Source organism: Brachyhypopomus gauderio, chromosome 10, assembly GCF_052324685.1.
Source record: "Brachyhypopomus gauderio isolate BG-103 chromosome 10, BGAUD_0.2, whole genome shotgun sequence".
In the NCBI taxonomy this organism is placed as follows: Eukaryota; Metazoa; Chordata; class Actinopteri; order Gymnotiformes; family Hypopomidae; genus Brachyhypopomus; species Brachyhypopomus gauderio.
In genome coordinates this window covers 10,134,286-10,150,952 of record NC_135220.1, presented here as the reverse complement: position 1 = coordinate 10,150,952, position 16,667 = coordinate 10,134,286, and the positions used below count along the sequence as shown (strand labels likewise).

General features: G+C 40.0%; 1 protein-coding gene and 1 long non-coding RNA gene across 2 annotated transcripts; one reads left to right on the top strand and one right to left on the bottom strand.

The window, feature by feature from the left end:
• Nucleotides 1-806: 806 nt before the first annotated feature.
• Nucleotides 807-1,880, top strand: LOC143526148 (trace amine-associated receptor 13c-like). The gene has a single exon (XM_077020798.1). It carries the CDS (start codon nt 807-809, stop codon nt 1,878-1,880), a length of 1,074 nt encoding a protein of 357 aa, XP_076876913.1.
• Nucleotides 1,881-14,797: 12,917 nt separating this feature from the next.
• Nucleotides 14,798-15,677, bottom strand: LOC143526170 (uncharacterized). Its single transcript, XR_013133830.1, has 3 exons — nt 15,539-15,677; nt 15,308-15,407; nt 14,798-15,007 (listed from the first exon to the last, which is right to left on the bottom strand). It is a non-coding gene; the product is annotated as an uncharacterized LOC143526170 (long non-coding RNA).
• Nucleotides 15,678-16,667: the final 990 nt, after the last annotated feature.

The window sequence follows — 16,667 nt, the reverse complement described above, 5'->3', positions numbered from 1 at the left end:
AAACAGTTCAGCCGTTTGTCGTTTCGGTCGTGGTGCGTCTCAGCAAGTAATCCTATAAAATTTTTTGTTGTTGATTGCTTTTTAAACCCCGTAACTTGAAACGTTACTTATAATTTTTTTGCTGTTGTGTGGCAATTAAAAAAAATATATATTTTCAGGCAGGCATATTTTATTTATATTTTTGACATTTTGCACAGTGCCTGTCTGACAGTTCGATATGCGCACTGATGGTAACTTTTTTTGTTAATGTTCTCTAACATTTCATAAAAAAATAAATAAGTAAATAAATAAAAGCTGAATGGCTTTATTAATGCCATAGGTTAATGGCTTTAACCTATCATGTTTATTCATTTATCTGAGTGTTTTGGTTTATTACTTTGAAGTGGAAAAAAGTCCCGAATGAGAAAGGGATCCCATTTAAGGTGCTCTAGATAAAAAAAAACCCCGATTTGACTATTAGTCGACTAAAGGTAAAATCGGATGAATCAGATTTGACTATGAAAATCCTCAGTTGAATACATCTCTACTACATGCATTTGGAAAATATCATAGATGTTAATTTTTATATGAACTATGATACTGACAGCTAAATTTTATCTGTAAACACTTACACTCTCCTACTGGTCACCACTGGTCATGACAGTACTGAATATTAAATGAATGATGCTGGGTACAAAGTAGCCATTCATATATTAATAGGAGGATTCATACTTCAGTATAAATACACTATCTGCAAAGGCAAATTCATCAGTCCAGCAACAACATTTTATGATCAGCTCCAGTCGGCATATCTGAAGATAATTAAAATGAACATCACAGAGTATCAGCACAACATGACAGTTCAGTTCTGCTTTCCTAACAACAACTCATCATGCAGAAAGGAGGTCAGAATAGGAACTGGGAAAATATTCTTGTTCACTCTACTGTCACTGATCTGCGTATGTACTGTGTTTTTGAACCTGCTGGTGATCATCTCCATTTCTCACTTCAAGCAGCTCCACACTCCAACCAACCTGCTCATCCTCTCTCTGGCTGTGACTGATCTTCTCGTGGGTCTTGTTGTTATGCCTGTCAATATAATGCAACTAAGAGACAGCTGTTGGTATCTCGGTGAATTGGCATGCACAGTTGTTCTAGTAATCAATTTTGTCTCAACATCAGCATCTGTGTGTAATATGGTTTTCATTGCAATTGACAGGTATATTGCTGTCAGTGACCCTCTGTTGTATTCCACTAAAGTCACGGTGTGTAAAATGTCTTTATTAATAATTCTAGGCTGGTCTTGTTCTCTGTTGTATGATGTCATATATTTCTACTGTAATGATCATCTCCTTGAGTATCAGATCATGAGGAGATGCCATGGAGAGTGCATTTTAATCACAAATTCTTCCTGGGTGACTATTGATTTAACTATTTCATTTCTATGCCCATGTTCAGTTATAATCATCCTGTATTCAGTCATTTTTACTTTGGCAAGACATCAAGCTAAAGCTGTGAGATCTGTGTTGAATGCTACTTCAAACAGACACACAGCCAAAGTTTCCAGTTCTTCTAATTTTAAAGCAGCAAAAACACTGGGCATTGTTGTTGGTGTTTATCTTGCTCTCTGGATACCTTTCTGTCTATGTTCTCTGTCGGATGGAAACATGACTTTGTCACTGCTGTGGACTGTTCTTACCTGGCTTATATGTATCAATTCTTCTGTCAATCCCCTAATTTATGCTATATTTTATCCATGGTTTAGAGTGTCAACTAAGTACATTCTGACTTGTAGAGTATTTAATTTCTCATATTCAACATTAAATTTGTTTCCAGAGCAAATAACAGCTGGCAAAGTCAACAAAAAAAGTACTAATAGCAAGAAACGTGTGAATAAATGAAAGCAATTTGGTGTTTTTTCCTTTCAACAACAAATGTTTATACAGTTAAGCTTTTGATGTTTGTTTTTACAAAAATTGTTTTTACAAAAAGATGGTGAACAATGGCTTTCTGAACATGGGCATTTAATCTTTTGTCCCAAATCTACTGAACTACAATTTGCACATAGAATACTATGTGAATATAGAATGCAATGAAAAATGCAATTCATAGATCTTTGTCAGAAATATATTGGTTTCCTTATTTTGATTTCCTCTTAGATAGCTTTTAGTTTGTTCTCCCTAAGAAAACATGATGTCCATGCTACTGGTGTGGACTGTTCTTTCCTGGCTGATATCCATCAATTCTTCTGTTATCCCCCTAATGTATGCAATATTTGTAAAAAGAAAAAAACAATAAATAGTAAAAACCTGTGAATAAAACTTGTGAATATGTAAATATAATTCATTGTAATTAATCATATATATATGTGTGTGTGTGTGTGTGTGTGTGTGTGTGTGTGTGTGTGTGTGTGTGTGTGTGTGCATGAACCCAAATATCTAAGTGTGTACACAAACACATCCTTTGCACATCCACATATATTTAGGTATTAGGCCTATATACTTTCTATACTTCTAAGTTAGATGTCCAGTTATCCGTTCCAAAAAACATATACAGGGCCCACAAGACTAAGGAAACCCTTCCTGTCAAGACTCACCAGGGCCTGGGCATGAAGAATTATGGCTTCCACCAGGACAGATTGAAGCTTTTTATGGTTTTTTGTCTTTAGCTTGGTGCATCCCTAACCATAAAGCATCCTCCTATGTAGATCTTAAACAGACTTATATTAAAGAATGCCCAAATTGACCATGATACCTATAACTCCATATTCCGAGATAGATACCGCATTCTCACCCCCTTTATTGATGTATGTATGTATTGGTAGTGTTTCTAAGGTTATTCACTTAAATGTTAAAACTAAGTTGATTAGATCACCTCTACAGCTCCTGTATACTGAGTTGAGGAAGCATGTTAAGTCACATATGGCTGTATTAGATTGAATGCTATTGAAATGCCTTAAATAATGTACCGTGTTACAAATTTTTCTTTATCCCTAAATAGTGTACCCATAGGAAAAGTACACACGCTATCTGTTGATATGTAATTTATCTTTTTCTATCCTTTGCATGCTTCAGCATTGTTTCATTCTTTTGTTTTTAACTGGAGGGAAATACCTTAACTTTGAATATTCACAACAGCCAGTCCCTCCCTTCTAGCAATGCCCTCAGATCAGTTCTTAAATATCGAAACTTAGCGTACAAGAAATGGGTTCGAACCTTTAAAAATAAGTGCCTGGATTTCCTTGGAGGCATAAACAGGGAAATTAACAAACTTAAAAAAAATAATGCATTTTAACGCATTTATTTTTTTTTCTTTTTTTAACCCGCCACCACCCCCCCTCTTCGGAGGACCAATAGAACTTTATTTTTATTATAGCAGAAGCAGAGGGAGGACATATATATGTCACGGTACGGAGGGCCCCCTACTGGTCACCCCCGTCTATAGCAGCAGCTTGTCCTGTGGGTGTGGTGTTGTGTTCGTCCCTCAGGTGGGCGGAGCCCTCGATCCGTCTCACCTGAGGGTCGTTTGTTCGTCTATATATGTCTTGTCTTTGTACCAGTTGACCTCTGGTTATTATATCCTTAATTCGGATCAGTTCACGGGTTTTGGTTTGCGCACTTTACATATTAACACTGGGAAGGCCAACGCTACGAAAAAAGTCGCGAGGAAAATCAGATATCACAGCTCCAAGAAGCAATTCAAAAGTTACAATCTATCTTTCTTTATAGTGCGAAGATAATTATTCATATGCTGAATAGGAATGAATCCTTTGGTTTGAATCGCGCTAAACATTCTAAGTGAAATAAATCCTCGCATTGTTTTTGTATTAGGCGTACGTGCTGTGCGATTTTCTCAAGGCAAACCAGACACAGACTAGCCAGTTTTATATGTTTCATTCGCATTTTATGCTTACTCCATCGCACTAAAGAATAAACTACAATAATGTGCTCGTTGTAGGCATACGTGTTGTGCGATTTTCACAAGGCAAACCAGACAATGACTAGCCCATTTTATGAGTGTCAAGCGCCGACCACCGCTCTCCTTTCCAAGGAAATTCAGCCTGGGCAGTTCATCTGTATATCACAGCTTCAAGAAGCAATTCAAACGTTACAATCTATATTTCTTTATAGCGCGAAGATAATTATTCATATGCTGAATAGGAATGAATCCTTTGGTTTGAATCGCGCTAAACATTCTAAGTGAAATAAATCCTCGCGTTGTTTTTGTAGTAGGCGTACGTGCTGTGCGATTTTCTCAAAGCACACCAGACACAGACTAGCCAGTTTTATATGTTTCATTCGCATTTTATGCTTACTTCATCGCACTAAAGAATAAACTACAATAATGTGCATGTAGTAGGCATACGTGTTGTGCGATTTTCACAAGGCAAACCAGACACTGACTAGCCCATTTTATGAGTTTCAAGCGCCGACCACTGCTCCATTTCCAAGGAAATTCAGCCTGGCCAGTTCATCTGTATATCACAGCTTCAAGAAGAATAAACAATCCATTTGTAGTAAGCATACGTGTTATGTGATTTTGTATGTGTTTCATACGTTTTTTATGCTTACACTAAAGAATAAACAATGCGTTGGCGGTACGTGTAGTGCGATGGCAAATTCACAGAATCGTGCTGCAGAGTAAACAAATATACATTTTGAATCCACTACAAACTTGTAAGATACCAGTCAATCTGTGTACCTATATTTTTTGTAATGTAACATACTTGCACATTGTGTTAGAGTTTGAGTATATACGCGATTTACAGAAATAATGCCGGTAATAGAACCATTGTTGTAAAAGTTTTATACACACACACACACACACCCCACCCAGTAATAAAAACAATAAAGATATTCTTGCCTTAGCAATGACAGGGTAAAACAAATGTGTGATGCAGAACAACATTATTTTTATTAGAAAAATAGAAATCTCATTTGAAATACAGCCAAGTGCGCTTTGAGCATCCCGCAAGCTAACAGTTGCTACATATCCATGGCCCATCCTTTCTACATTTTCGACAGGTGTACTTGGCGCACACAGCACACCGCTCCGAGCTGTGATTCCTGTTGCAGTGTATCTGCACCTGGCACTGCGTCGTCTTTCCAGGAGCAGGTGGAGGTCGTTGCTTTTTCGCCATTGTCTTTTCCTGTAAGAATCGACGCCGAAGTTCCTCAGCAAGAGCATGTAAAAAGTCTCTTCTGCTCTCCGTGGACCTCGTGCATGTCATATACAAAACACGTGCATTCATCGCTGCCAAGTCCAGCATGTTGTAGAACACTGCAACAGGCCACCTGCGTGTTCCTGCGCGGACCGTATACCCACGCACCTTCTGGTCCATGATATCCACACCGCACTGCAAAGAAGAAACAAAAAGGTTATGTTACATTATAAACATTATAATCATTTTGTCTGACATATATGACATAAAAATTCAATAATGTGACATTATTTATCATCATATACGCATACCTTCATGCTGTTGTAGTCCGTGATCGTGACTTGTTTGTGCATTGTGCTGAGAATGCAGACTGCCTTGTTTTTTTTTGGAGCATACGCTGTCAGTATGGCACTTCTTGATGTGTACACATGAGTGGAGAATTCCTCACGTCCCTTGGTGTTTTTTGCTGGAGGAGGAATTTCTCTTCTGATCTTGTTGATTGTCTCAAGCAGAGCTGTGTTGCATGCAAGCAGTCTGTTGGCCAGAGACAGGGATGTGAAGTAGTTGTCAGTGGTGACGGTTCTGCCCTTGTCCAGATATGGTTCCATGAGTTTCATGACAACATTCTCTGACAGTCTTTCTCCCTTGGGACGACTGGGGTCCTTTCCCAAATATGGAAGAGCATTGCACATATACTTGGTCTTCAAATCAGCAGCAATCCAAAACTTTATGCCAAACTTGTCAGGTTTTGTAGCGATGTATTGCAGGAAAGGACAGCGGACCTTGGTTGGAAAGAGCTGCTCATCAACGGTGATGTGTTGTCCTGGCGTGTAACACAGAGTGCAGTTACGTACAAAACATTGCCAGATGTCCGAGATTGCAGCAAATCTGTCGCTCTTTACACGTTCCGCACGGGTGTCCTTGTCATCGAAGCGCAAGTACCGCATGATTTCTTTGTAGCGGTCACGCGACATCGTGTCCTTGATTGCAGGCACAGCGTATTTCTTAGACCAACAATCGGCCACCGCTCCAACCGGGCAGAGTATTGCCCGCAGAAAAAGCACTGCGATGAAAGCCATCAACTCGTTGACAGACAGGTTCCAGCTCTGATCCGCTCTGTGGGCTTCATGGACCGTGCAGTGTGTAATTGTCCTCAGCATCTCTATGTCGATCAAACACAGAAAGCTCTGCAACCTGCTTGTGATTCTGCGCTGTAGAAATAAAATAAAAATCATATCACTTGTATGTAAAAAAATAGGAAATATAAAATAATATATATTTTTTTCATCTTTACATCTACAAAAGAGGAAATATAGTTGGGCATCCGTGATAACATTACTTATATGTAAAAAAAAGAGGAAATATAATATAAATATATTTATAAAATATAACAAAGAGGAAATATAGTTGGCCAAATTCAATTCAATGTTTTTTCCTATGCACTACACTACAACATGCACTACAGTTTCATCTATACAAAAGAGGAAATATAGCTGGCAAAATTCACCGCTGTACTTTTCTTATATACATCTACGAAAAGTGTTTTTTACATTACCTTGGCATGCTCTGTAGGTCCTGCGGTCTCACTGAACGTAAAAGTGGTGCTGCCATGTCCAAGACTTCGTACAACATCAGTCTTTTCCCAAGCGGTTCCATCTTTTGCGTTTATGTTCGTTGCAGGCTTACTGACATCCTTAGCAACAGAACGCTTCTTTCGTGGAGGGCTACGGTTTTCTTCATCCGATTGTCCACTCGTATCTGCGCCAGTTGAAAGTGCCAGATCGGAGTCTTCAGCACTAAAAGAAAGTTCCTCTCCTCCGTCGGAATCACAGTCATCCATTGCGTTCAGAAGAGCCAAAGCTTGCAAAGGAGTGTAAATCCTCTTGTGTGCCATCGTAGTGTCCGTGTCTTCCTCGCAGAACAAGAAAAATATATGAAATGACTCACCTGTGTTTGTGTGTCCGTTTTTATCCCAGCTTGGAGAAGACCACACCCCACCCATCTTCAACAAGTGTAAATTGTGGACCTTCACGGCGGCTGATGCAAAGGCGCTAATGACATGCGTATCGATACCCGCGCTAATCACTAACCGATACTTGCGCATTTCCATTTCTTTATATCTGATGGATGAATAGATGTATAGATGAATGGATAATCAGTCAGTCTCTGGGTTAAAATTTAATTTAATTGTTCTGTAATTATCTGGAATTAGGTGGAAAAACAAAATTCATATGGATAGAATTTTTATATAAGTAGTGCTGTTTCATAAAAGCAGAACAACATAAATAACATGTAGGCTACAATGCCTATATTAGACTTTCTCTAAATATCTAAATACGGATAGAATATATATAATTTGTACTGATTGATTTCGATTTTTACTTAATTTTAGATAACACTTGGATAGTATAAAACTAACTTCTAGCACATACGCCTACTACAAGTACAACATTTATTCTTTAGCGCGAATATTTATTTCAGTTAGAATGTTCAGCGCGGGGCCGGCGCTTCAACGGAAGCGTAAAATACGTATGAAACACATATAAAATGGGCTAGTCATTGTCTGGTTTGCCTTGTGAAAATCACACAACACGTATGCCTACTACAAATACAACGTTTATTCTTTAGTGCGAAGAAGTAAGCATGAAATGTGTTTGAAACACATAAAATGGGCTAGTCAGTGTCTGGTTTGCCTTGTGAAAATCGCACAACACGTATGCCTACAACGAGCACATTATTGTAGTTTATTCTTTAGTGCGATGAAGTAAGCATACAATGCGTATGAAACACATAAAATTGGCTAGTCAGTGTCTGGTTTGCCTTGTGAAAATCGCACAGCACGTACGCCTACTACAAATACAACGTTTATTCTTTATCGCGAAGATTTATTTCAGTTAGAATGTTTAGCGAGATTCAAACCAAAAGATTAATTCCTATTCATCATAGGAATAATTACCTTCGCGCTATAAAAAAAAGATAGTTTCACGGGTTGTAACTTTTGAATTGCTTCTTGAAGCTGTGATATACAGATGAGCTGGTTTTCTGTGGAAAGGAGAGCGGGGGTCTGCGCGGTTTGCCTGCGAAACTCCTCGTACTTTTAGCCAGTTTGGCTAATTGGATGGCTAATTGCTGGCAAGAAGGAGGGGTGATGTCCTGGAGATCCTGAAATTTCAGTCTTGCTAGTGTTAAACCATCCTTTTTCCCTGAGACTTGGTGTGATCGCTTCCATTTATTTTCGCTCACCCTGCCCGTCACAGAATAACCAGCCACCCTTCGGAAGCCGCCAGTCTCCTTTACTTTCTCCTTCGTTCGTGGTCATGTCTCGTGGTAAGTGTTTGTCTGCGTGGTGTTTTGTTTGTTGGTCACACGTGTGTGTAGAGGTGTGCGTGTGTGTGAGTGAACGGACGTATGGATCAGTGTGCGTCGCTCGCTTGTGTTAATCGTTGAATGTTTTATGTGTGACGCGATCGCCGCTCGTCACGGTCGCCTCGCTCCCCCGTGTGTGTAGTGATTTATGGGGGGAGCGACTGCGAACTCAAGCGGTGCGTCACCATTGTTTGTGTAGAGCGCGCATGTGTGGAGCCTGTCCGTTTGCCGCTTTGCACCGTTTGTTTTGTCTAGTCTTTGCGTGTTTGTTTTGTCCTAGCGTGTTGCGTGATTTGTTTTGTTTTATGTAATTCCACGCATGCTCCTCCCCTTAAATGTGTGTTTGGGGGGGGACCGGCTGTGGTCCCGTGCCCCGAGGGAGGCCCTGAGCAGGGTAATGCGCGTGAGTGTTTTGTGTATGTAGGTGTGCGTGTGTCATGTGTTGCAGGTTGCTCCTGGAGGTGGATAGCTCCTGGACCTTGTGGGATCTCCCAAGTAGGCAGGAGCCCCCTTATGTGATGGGGTAACAGGAGCCCGGTCTTAAAGAGCCCCCCCCCCCCCCCCCCCCGGAGGGTGAGGGCTCCCTGGATGTTTGGGGACCTGAGGGCTCCTGTCTGAAGAGCTCCTGCTGAAGACAGAGGTCCCCCCTCATGCTCGGTGTGACCAAGAGGTCTTGGGGTGTAGCCGGCCCACATAGGGAAGGAGTGTTTCCCCCCTGGAACCTCCGGTGGGGTGGAGGAGTCCACCTTGCTATGTACTTCCCCGTGAGGGGTGGTCTCCCTGGCCGGTTAGGGTTGCCCAGGTTCGAGGTGCGCTGAGATGAGAGGTAGGTCCAGGAGGTGGTTAGGACCGTGCCCCAGGGAAGTAGCCTGCACGCACGCACACTTTTGTGGGGCTCAGCGGCCAAATGCCGGTTAGGGCGTGAGGGCGTCCCGCCCAGGTAGGTGAGCTAACGTGTGTTTGTTTGTGTTTTAGCTCCGGGACTACAGGGGGTGTGACCTTGTCCCTGCCTTCCTGCCCCTTTGTTTTGTGTGCTGCCGCTGTAGGCAGCACAGCCGGTGGAGGGGAGTGCTACTTGGAGGGGGGATCTGTCACGGTACGGAGGACCCCCTACTGGTCACCCCCATCTACAGCAGCAGCTTGTCCTGTGGGTGTGGTGTTGTGTTCGTCCCTCAGGTGGGCGGAGCCCGCGATCCGTCTCACCTGAGGGTTGTTTGTTCGTCTATATATGTCTTGTCTTTGTACCAGTTGACCGCTGGTTATTGTATCCTTAATAAAAAATAAGGATTTCTTTTTTAAATAAAAAAGAAAATAGAGTATATAAGGAAATACCAAATAGAAAATAAGGAATAAAAGAGAGGAAAGAAACAAACAACCAAACAGACAAATATATGCATCCCAGTATATCTAGTAATAATCATTTAGTAAGGAAAGAATAGTAATACAGTAGTAAATTTTTAGTGCTAAGTGCTCATGTGACTGTGTGTATGTGCATATGTGCTGGATCATTTGGGTAAAGGTGGTATGTGTGTGATATGGTTATGGATGTATAATGTGTGCAAATAATCTGCAAGAGACTAGTGGAGTTACTGTTGTAAAAGGTTATTAATTGCTGATCATGTTTTAATGTGTTCATATGTTCTGTTTTTGAGAGATGCTGATATTTTTTCCATTTCTATGTGTTCTATGAGTGAGTTTTGCCATTGACTGATGGTGATTTTTTTCCTTGATTTTCAGTTAGTGAGAGTTTTTTTGCCATGGTTAGCGCCACTAAAAGTGCTCTGCATTTCTCTTGGTTAAGGTTTGTGGTTGAAGTGTCACCAAGAAGACAGAGTGATGGTGATTGCAAGATGTGCTGTTTGAGTAATGGAGTTAGACGAGTTATGATAAGCTGCCAAAAGTGTTTGATCGGTGGGTAATCCCATAAAGTGTGTATGTAACTGTCAGGGGTGTTTAGTGAGCAATGTGTGCAGATTTCTGAATCTACTAGTCCCATTTTATGTAATCTCTGCTTAGTGTAGTGTACCCTATGCATTACTTTATATTGTATCAAGTGGAGGTTAGTATTGCTGGTCATGGTGAATATGTTTTTCATAATGTTTATCCAGAAATTGTCATTGGCGGTAATTGAGAGATCTTCTTCCCATTTTTTACTAGGGATGGTGACTGTTTGATCTATTTTAGATAGGAATCTATATACTTTACTCAGAGTTTTGTCTGAAGAAGAGATGTTAAGGAATTCTGATATTACTGGACTCTGTTCGAGTATTGCTTTATCTTTGATTTTTGAGTTTAACATGGATCTTAGTTGGAGGTATTCCAAAAATTGGCTTCTTTCTATGCTATAATTCAGGGATAGATGTGAGATAGTTGCCAGGTTATTATTGTGTATGATATGGTGTAAATGTGTGATACCTTTTTCTTTCCATTTTTGTAGTTTTGGTGTTTTTTTTTTTTTGTGGCGGGGAAATCGGGGTTGTTCCATATAGGTGAGTTTTTTGTGGGCGCAGTTATAGTATTTGTGTTATCGTGAAGTTTCCACCAAGCTGTCAGAGTTGATGATATCATTGGGTTTTTGAAACATGGGTGACGTTTGAGTGCTATACTAATAAATAGTAAGTCTGAAATTTGTCATTGATAAGTGTTTGTTCTATGTCTCTCCATATTTCATCTGCTTGATGTGGTTTGATCCATTTGATTATGTACTGTAATTGATTTGCCGAATAATATTGCTGAAAATTTGGAGCCTCTAGGCCTCCCTGGGTTTTTTGTTTTTGTAATGTAGCTAATTAAATTCTAGGTGGTTTGTTTTTCCAATAGAATTTGGAAATGATTGCATCTAAGGTTGTGAACCAGGTAGGTGGAGGTTGGATCGGAATCATTGAGAAAAGATTTAATTTAGGTAGTATTTTCATTTTGATTGTGGATATTCTGCCAATGAGGGATAGGGGTAGGTTCATCCATCGTTGAGTGTCATTGTTGATGGATGTGAGTAGTGGGATAAAGTTAAGTGTGTGCAGCTCCGACAGCTGGGTGGAGACTTTAATGCCCAAGTATGTGATGTGTTGAGTGCACATAGGAATCGGAAGGGATTGAACTGCTGTGTCTGATAGCTTCATGTTAAATGGTAGGGCGATAGATTTGGACCAGTTAATGGAGTAGTCTGAAATTATAGAGAATTTTTCAATTATTTGTGTAGTCTGAGGAATTGAGGTAAGTGGGTTTTGTAAAAACAGTAGAATATCATCTGCACTGTAAAAAATCCAAGGTAGCGTCAACATAAAAAAAAATAAGTCAACATTATGCAATCATTTTTTCAAGTACACAGAACTTTTGGCAAAAAGTTACATAAACTCAAAAAATCAAGTACAATTCAAGTACAGAAAACTTATTTAACCGTGTTTTAGAATGCTCAGTACTTAATAATTAAAGTTTACATGACTTATTGTTTCATGTAATATAATCTCAAACCAATTTAGAATTCAAGTAGACCAAACTCATTTAATTATATTGTAGAAAATAACATTAGTATACTAAATACTTGTTGATTGAAGTTGACATGACTTATCATTTCAAGTACAACATAGAATTTAAGTGTACCAAACTCAATTATGTTGCAGCTGTTTCTCATTGTTTCTCTCTCTCTCTCTCTCTCTCACACACACGCACACACATCCAATTAATCACCCTTGCACAACTAAGTATACTGCTGCAGATTCTCAATCATGTGGATATTACTTTACAAAATGCAAAAAGTACACAAAGCCACAATAAATACTGAACACTACATTAAGATTGTGATACTGCTTCTTTTATTGTTAATTTTATCTAGAACAGGCAGGCATAACTACCAGCACATCAAGTAAATGGGGTAGTTATATATATAACCATATATATATATATATATATATATATATATATATATATATATATATATATATATATATATAAATGGTGGGCTGTTAACGGCATTAACGATAACGGCCCACCACTAATTGAATGTAACTCGCTTGCAGACCGTTTTTATCTGTGTGTTTTATCTGTATATTTAATCATTTAATCTAAGTAACACTTCAATTTGAATAAACAATCAATTGTTTATTCAAATTGTGTCAGGAACAGCACGTGACCACCTACTTAGTCCTTGCACCTGCCGCTCGTTATCTCCCATAGCCACGTGTACTTAAGCCTTCCCCTCTCACCACCGGGTTGCGAAGTATTGTTGGCATGCCACTGACTAAGCGTTATCTCCTCGTGATTGCTCTCCTGTGTTCTGACCTCTGCTCTCGTTCCAGACATCGTTCCCAGCCTAGCCCTCTTGTACCTCCAGCCATCTGTCTACCCGGCGTGAACTCGGACTGTCTCGACCTCGGCTATCACACACATACACCGCACACACTCCACGGTGTTGCTCGTCTATACGAGTGCTCCGTGTTCACTTCAAAAAATAAAAAGAAAACTAAAATCCGCAATTGGATCCCTGTCTTCCTTGTTGGAACGTTACAAATTGAAGTGTTACTTAGATTAAATATATTAAAAACCAGGCCACAGTAAGCTGCTCGGTGTTCAGGTGTCTACGTTGTACATATGATGAAACCAACCTTTAAAAGGTCTGACGTTAAAACCACAGAAAATATATATAATAGAGTGAAGTTCTGTATGTATATATATATATATATATATATATATATATATATATATATATATATATATATATATATATATATATACACACAGATGAAAACTGTCTGCAAGCGAGTTAGTGTTGAGCTGTTATCGGCCCACCACTAGGTAGAATACTTAAAACAGTAAACAATAAAGTCAACACCACACCACACAGGTAACAACAAGCAGTGGAATATAAACCTAGCTGTGCATCCATCACATGGGTAGGAACAAGCAGTGGAATAAACAATGCATCCACAGCCTACTTATGACAAACTCTCTTTCCTGACAAAAAAAGTCACCTTGTGTTTTTAAAGTGGTAGTAACTTCAGGCTTTAAATAGCTGTGGGGTGTGTGACGGGATTCGTAGATTGAGAAGCGGTGGTAAATGTCTTGTTCCAAAGTGTGGAAAATGAAATGAAATGAAATGTGCCATATTTTGTCAATTGTGATTTTTACACCCCAATCGAAATTTGTCTTCCACTTTTAACCCATCTGGGGTGAGTTTCCCGAAACGTTCTTAGCGCTAAGTACTTCTTAACCTCATACGTTTCATACGAGGTTACGAAGTACTTAGCGCTACGAACGTTTCGGGAAACCCACCCCTGTGCAGTCAGAACACACACACACACTAGTGATTACTAGGGGGCTGTGGATCACACGTACCCAGAGCGGTGGGCAGCCCTAGCCCGGCGCCCGGAGAGCAGTTGGGGTTAGGTGCCTTGCTCAAGGGCACCTCAGTCATGGCTTGTCTGGGAATCGAACCCACGACCCTCCGGTCACAAGACCAGTTCCCTAACCGCCAGGCCATGACTGCCCTTAAATGGGTCACAAAACAGATGTTAAAGATTATCAAAAAGGAGTTCCTACATCTGGGCATGCCAAATACCATAGTGCGAAGGAAGTAGTGAAATTTGATCATAGTAGTCTACCAGCTGTGGCAAAACTCCCAGTTTACAGGAAATTCTGACAGACGGGAACCGTATTTCACTGCTTGTGACTTTGACTCAAGTCAACACAATCAATTTCTGAATGAATACTCAGAAGGGACCTTTGCTCACTTCTGCTCAAGAATGATGAATTTCCTGTATACTGGAATTTTTTGCCACTACTGGTAGACCGGTATGACCAAATACAGTACCAAAAATAAATTTGGTATACAGTACCAAATACCAAATATTACAAATACCTGCAAATAGTTACTTCCTTCACACTATGGTCTTCGACACACCAAAATGCAATCACTTCTTTTTGCCAATTATCCTGTTGCATCCCCCACAGGTATTTATAGCCCAATATGTAGACGTGTTTAAGAATTAGGACAACTAGACAAAAATGAAATTTTTTAAAATTACACATCTGTCCCTTCAAAAACTTTAAACTTGACACTGAATACAACACACTGTTTTAGCAGCAGATACAGGATGGTCTAAAATTATTACATTAAGTAATACCTCCATGAGGTGGTGTGGTGTGAGGTGGCAGGAGCCTATAATTCAGTCTTGGCTCAACATATCAAGAGATTAAGAGTTTGTTTTTGAAAGACAGCACCCTTGCTGAGAAATTGGTTCCAAGCCCTAAAAAGACTTTCTGGATTACCTCAGAACTGCATCTCATCTCTTTGGGGTACTCAATGTTCAGGGCATAAAAAAGCCCAAAGAGGAGAAGAAATGCACTTGGCAGATCACTGATGCCTTCCACGACGACATTTTCCTCAAGCACGATAGCGAAGCTGACCATGTCTGGTGGAGAACACTGAGCACCTCCATCATCTTCAAGGACTGTCAAGATCGCCACCTTCACATCTTTTGTGTATTTCTCTTCATCATCAGTGGTCTGTTAAAACACAAAGAGGGGGGAAAATGGGTGTAACACTGATGAAACCGAAACCTGTTCCTTAGTTCTACTGTACAACAATGTAACAACATGTATGAACTTGTGCCTCATATTACAATTACCCAATGTAATTCGTAAGTGAGTAAGAGTGTAAAGCTAATGACATAGCAACTCTCTAAAGGCACAGTACAGAAAAGGGTCTAAAAAGACAAAGAACTAGCTGGAAAAAACAACAACAGTTATGATAAAAACACACATCATAACATGCATGCTTAAAATAAATTAAGTATTTAAATTTACCAAGCAGGTCCTCAGGACAGTATTTGCATGCACCTCTCTTAAAAATAGTGGAAGACCTCTTAAGTGCAGCAGTCTTACGATGCATCACAATGTCTGAAGTCTGCAAAAAAAAAAACCCCACACACAAACAAATATTTTGCAGTACCCTTCTAATATCATTAATATCCATAAAAGAAGCACCACAAAGCCCAAAGAACTACTTACAGCAAGCAGGTAGAGCAAACCACACACCTGTTCATCAAGCTCTTCAAGCAGCATATGCATACTCTCTCCAAATGCTCGCCTTTTTACCCTGTACATTTTAAGGAGTTTTGTGCATAGATGTCCAACGCACAATGAAACGGCATCCTCAGATTGACTACAGTTATTCTTTCAAACTCGCTGCATATCTGAAGAGACAGAAAAAGACAGCGCATGCAATCATGCTAGTCAGAATTACTAAGGCCTCTTTTTCTACTGTCAAGTTTGTTGGTGTCAGGGCAATAATGTGGTGTTCTGTGGCAATGTGGACTCATGAAACCAGTTATTGTGCTTTCTTTCATCTGCTGAGTAGAGGTGCAACTACCAATCAACTCAGAAAATTGAAATGGATGATTAAGTAAATTACTGAACCATTATGTCATTTCACTAAACAGTTCTCTGGCCCTGAGCACTGTAAGTTAGCCATGTTATGTAGATGGTTAGGCTGAGAAGTTGTTGCAGGGTTAAGCAGGATGGACCAGTCTTAATTACACAAAAAATAATAAAATAAATAAATAATAATACAAACACTGACCTGGTGCTCCAAGAACAGTGCTGGCCATCGATCTCTGACTAGACCAACCGAAGGTTGTTCAACAATCTCCTTCCGCCGCAGTGAAAATGTTCGCTCCATGCTCGAATTCACAATGTTCACATTTGGACTTTTCTTCTCCATCTCTGCCCTCACTGCCACCCTTTCTTGTTCCAGGGACTCATCACTCAGCCCACTTGGGTTGTCAGGCAAGAAATTAACCTCAGATCTTCTGGGTTTTCCACCCTCAGCACATTCCTTCCTTGTATTGACAGTGACTTCTTTGCAACCTGCATTGCGAAGTTTAGTTCTGTAATTTCCTATTTTGAAGCTGATACTCTGTCTCCATCCAAGACAGCCCTCTCCTGCACCTGGCTCACTTAGGCAGGGATGTTTGCGGATCAGTGCCATGGCTACAGAATCTACTTCATGTTTGGTTGGATATGCCGTTACACTGAACACAGCCTGGGCAATTTTGTCCAAGATGTCATTTTTCATGTTTCTTGTAACATCTAGAGGAATCTTGCTTGTGTTGTACTCTTCGTTGCCCTTTTTCAGTCGAAGTTCCACATCATATGAGATGGTAGG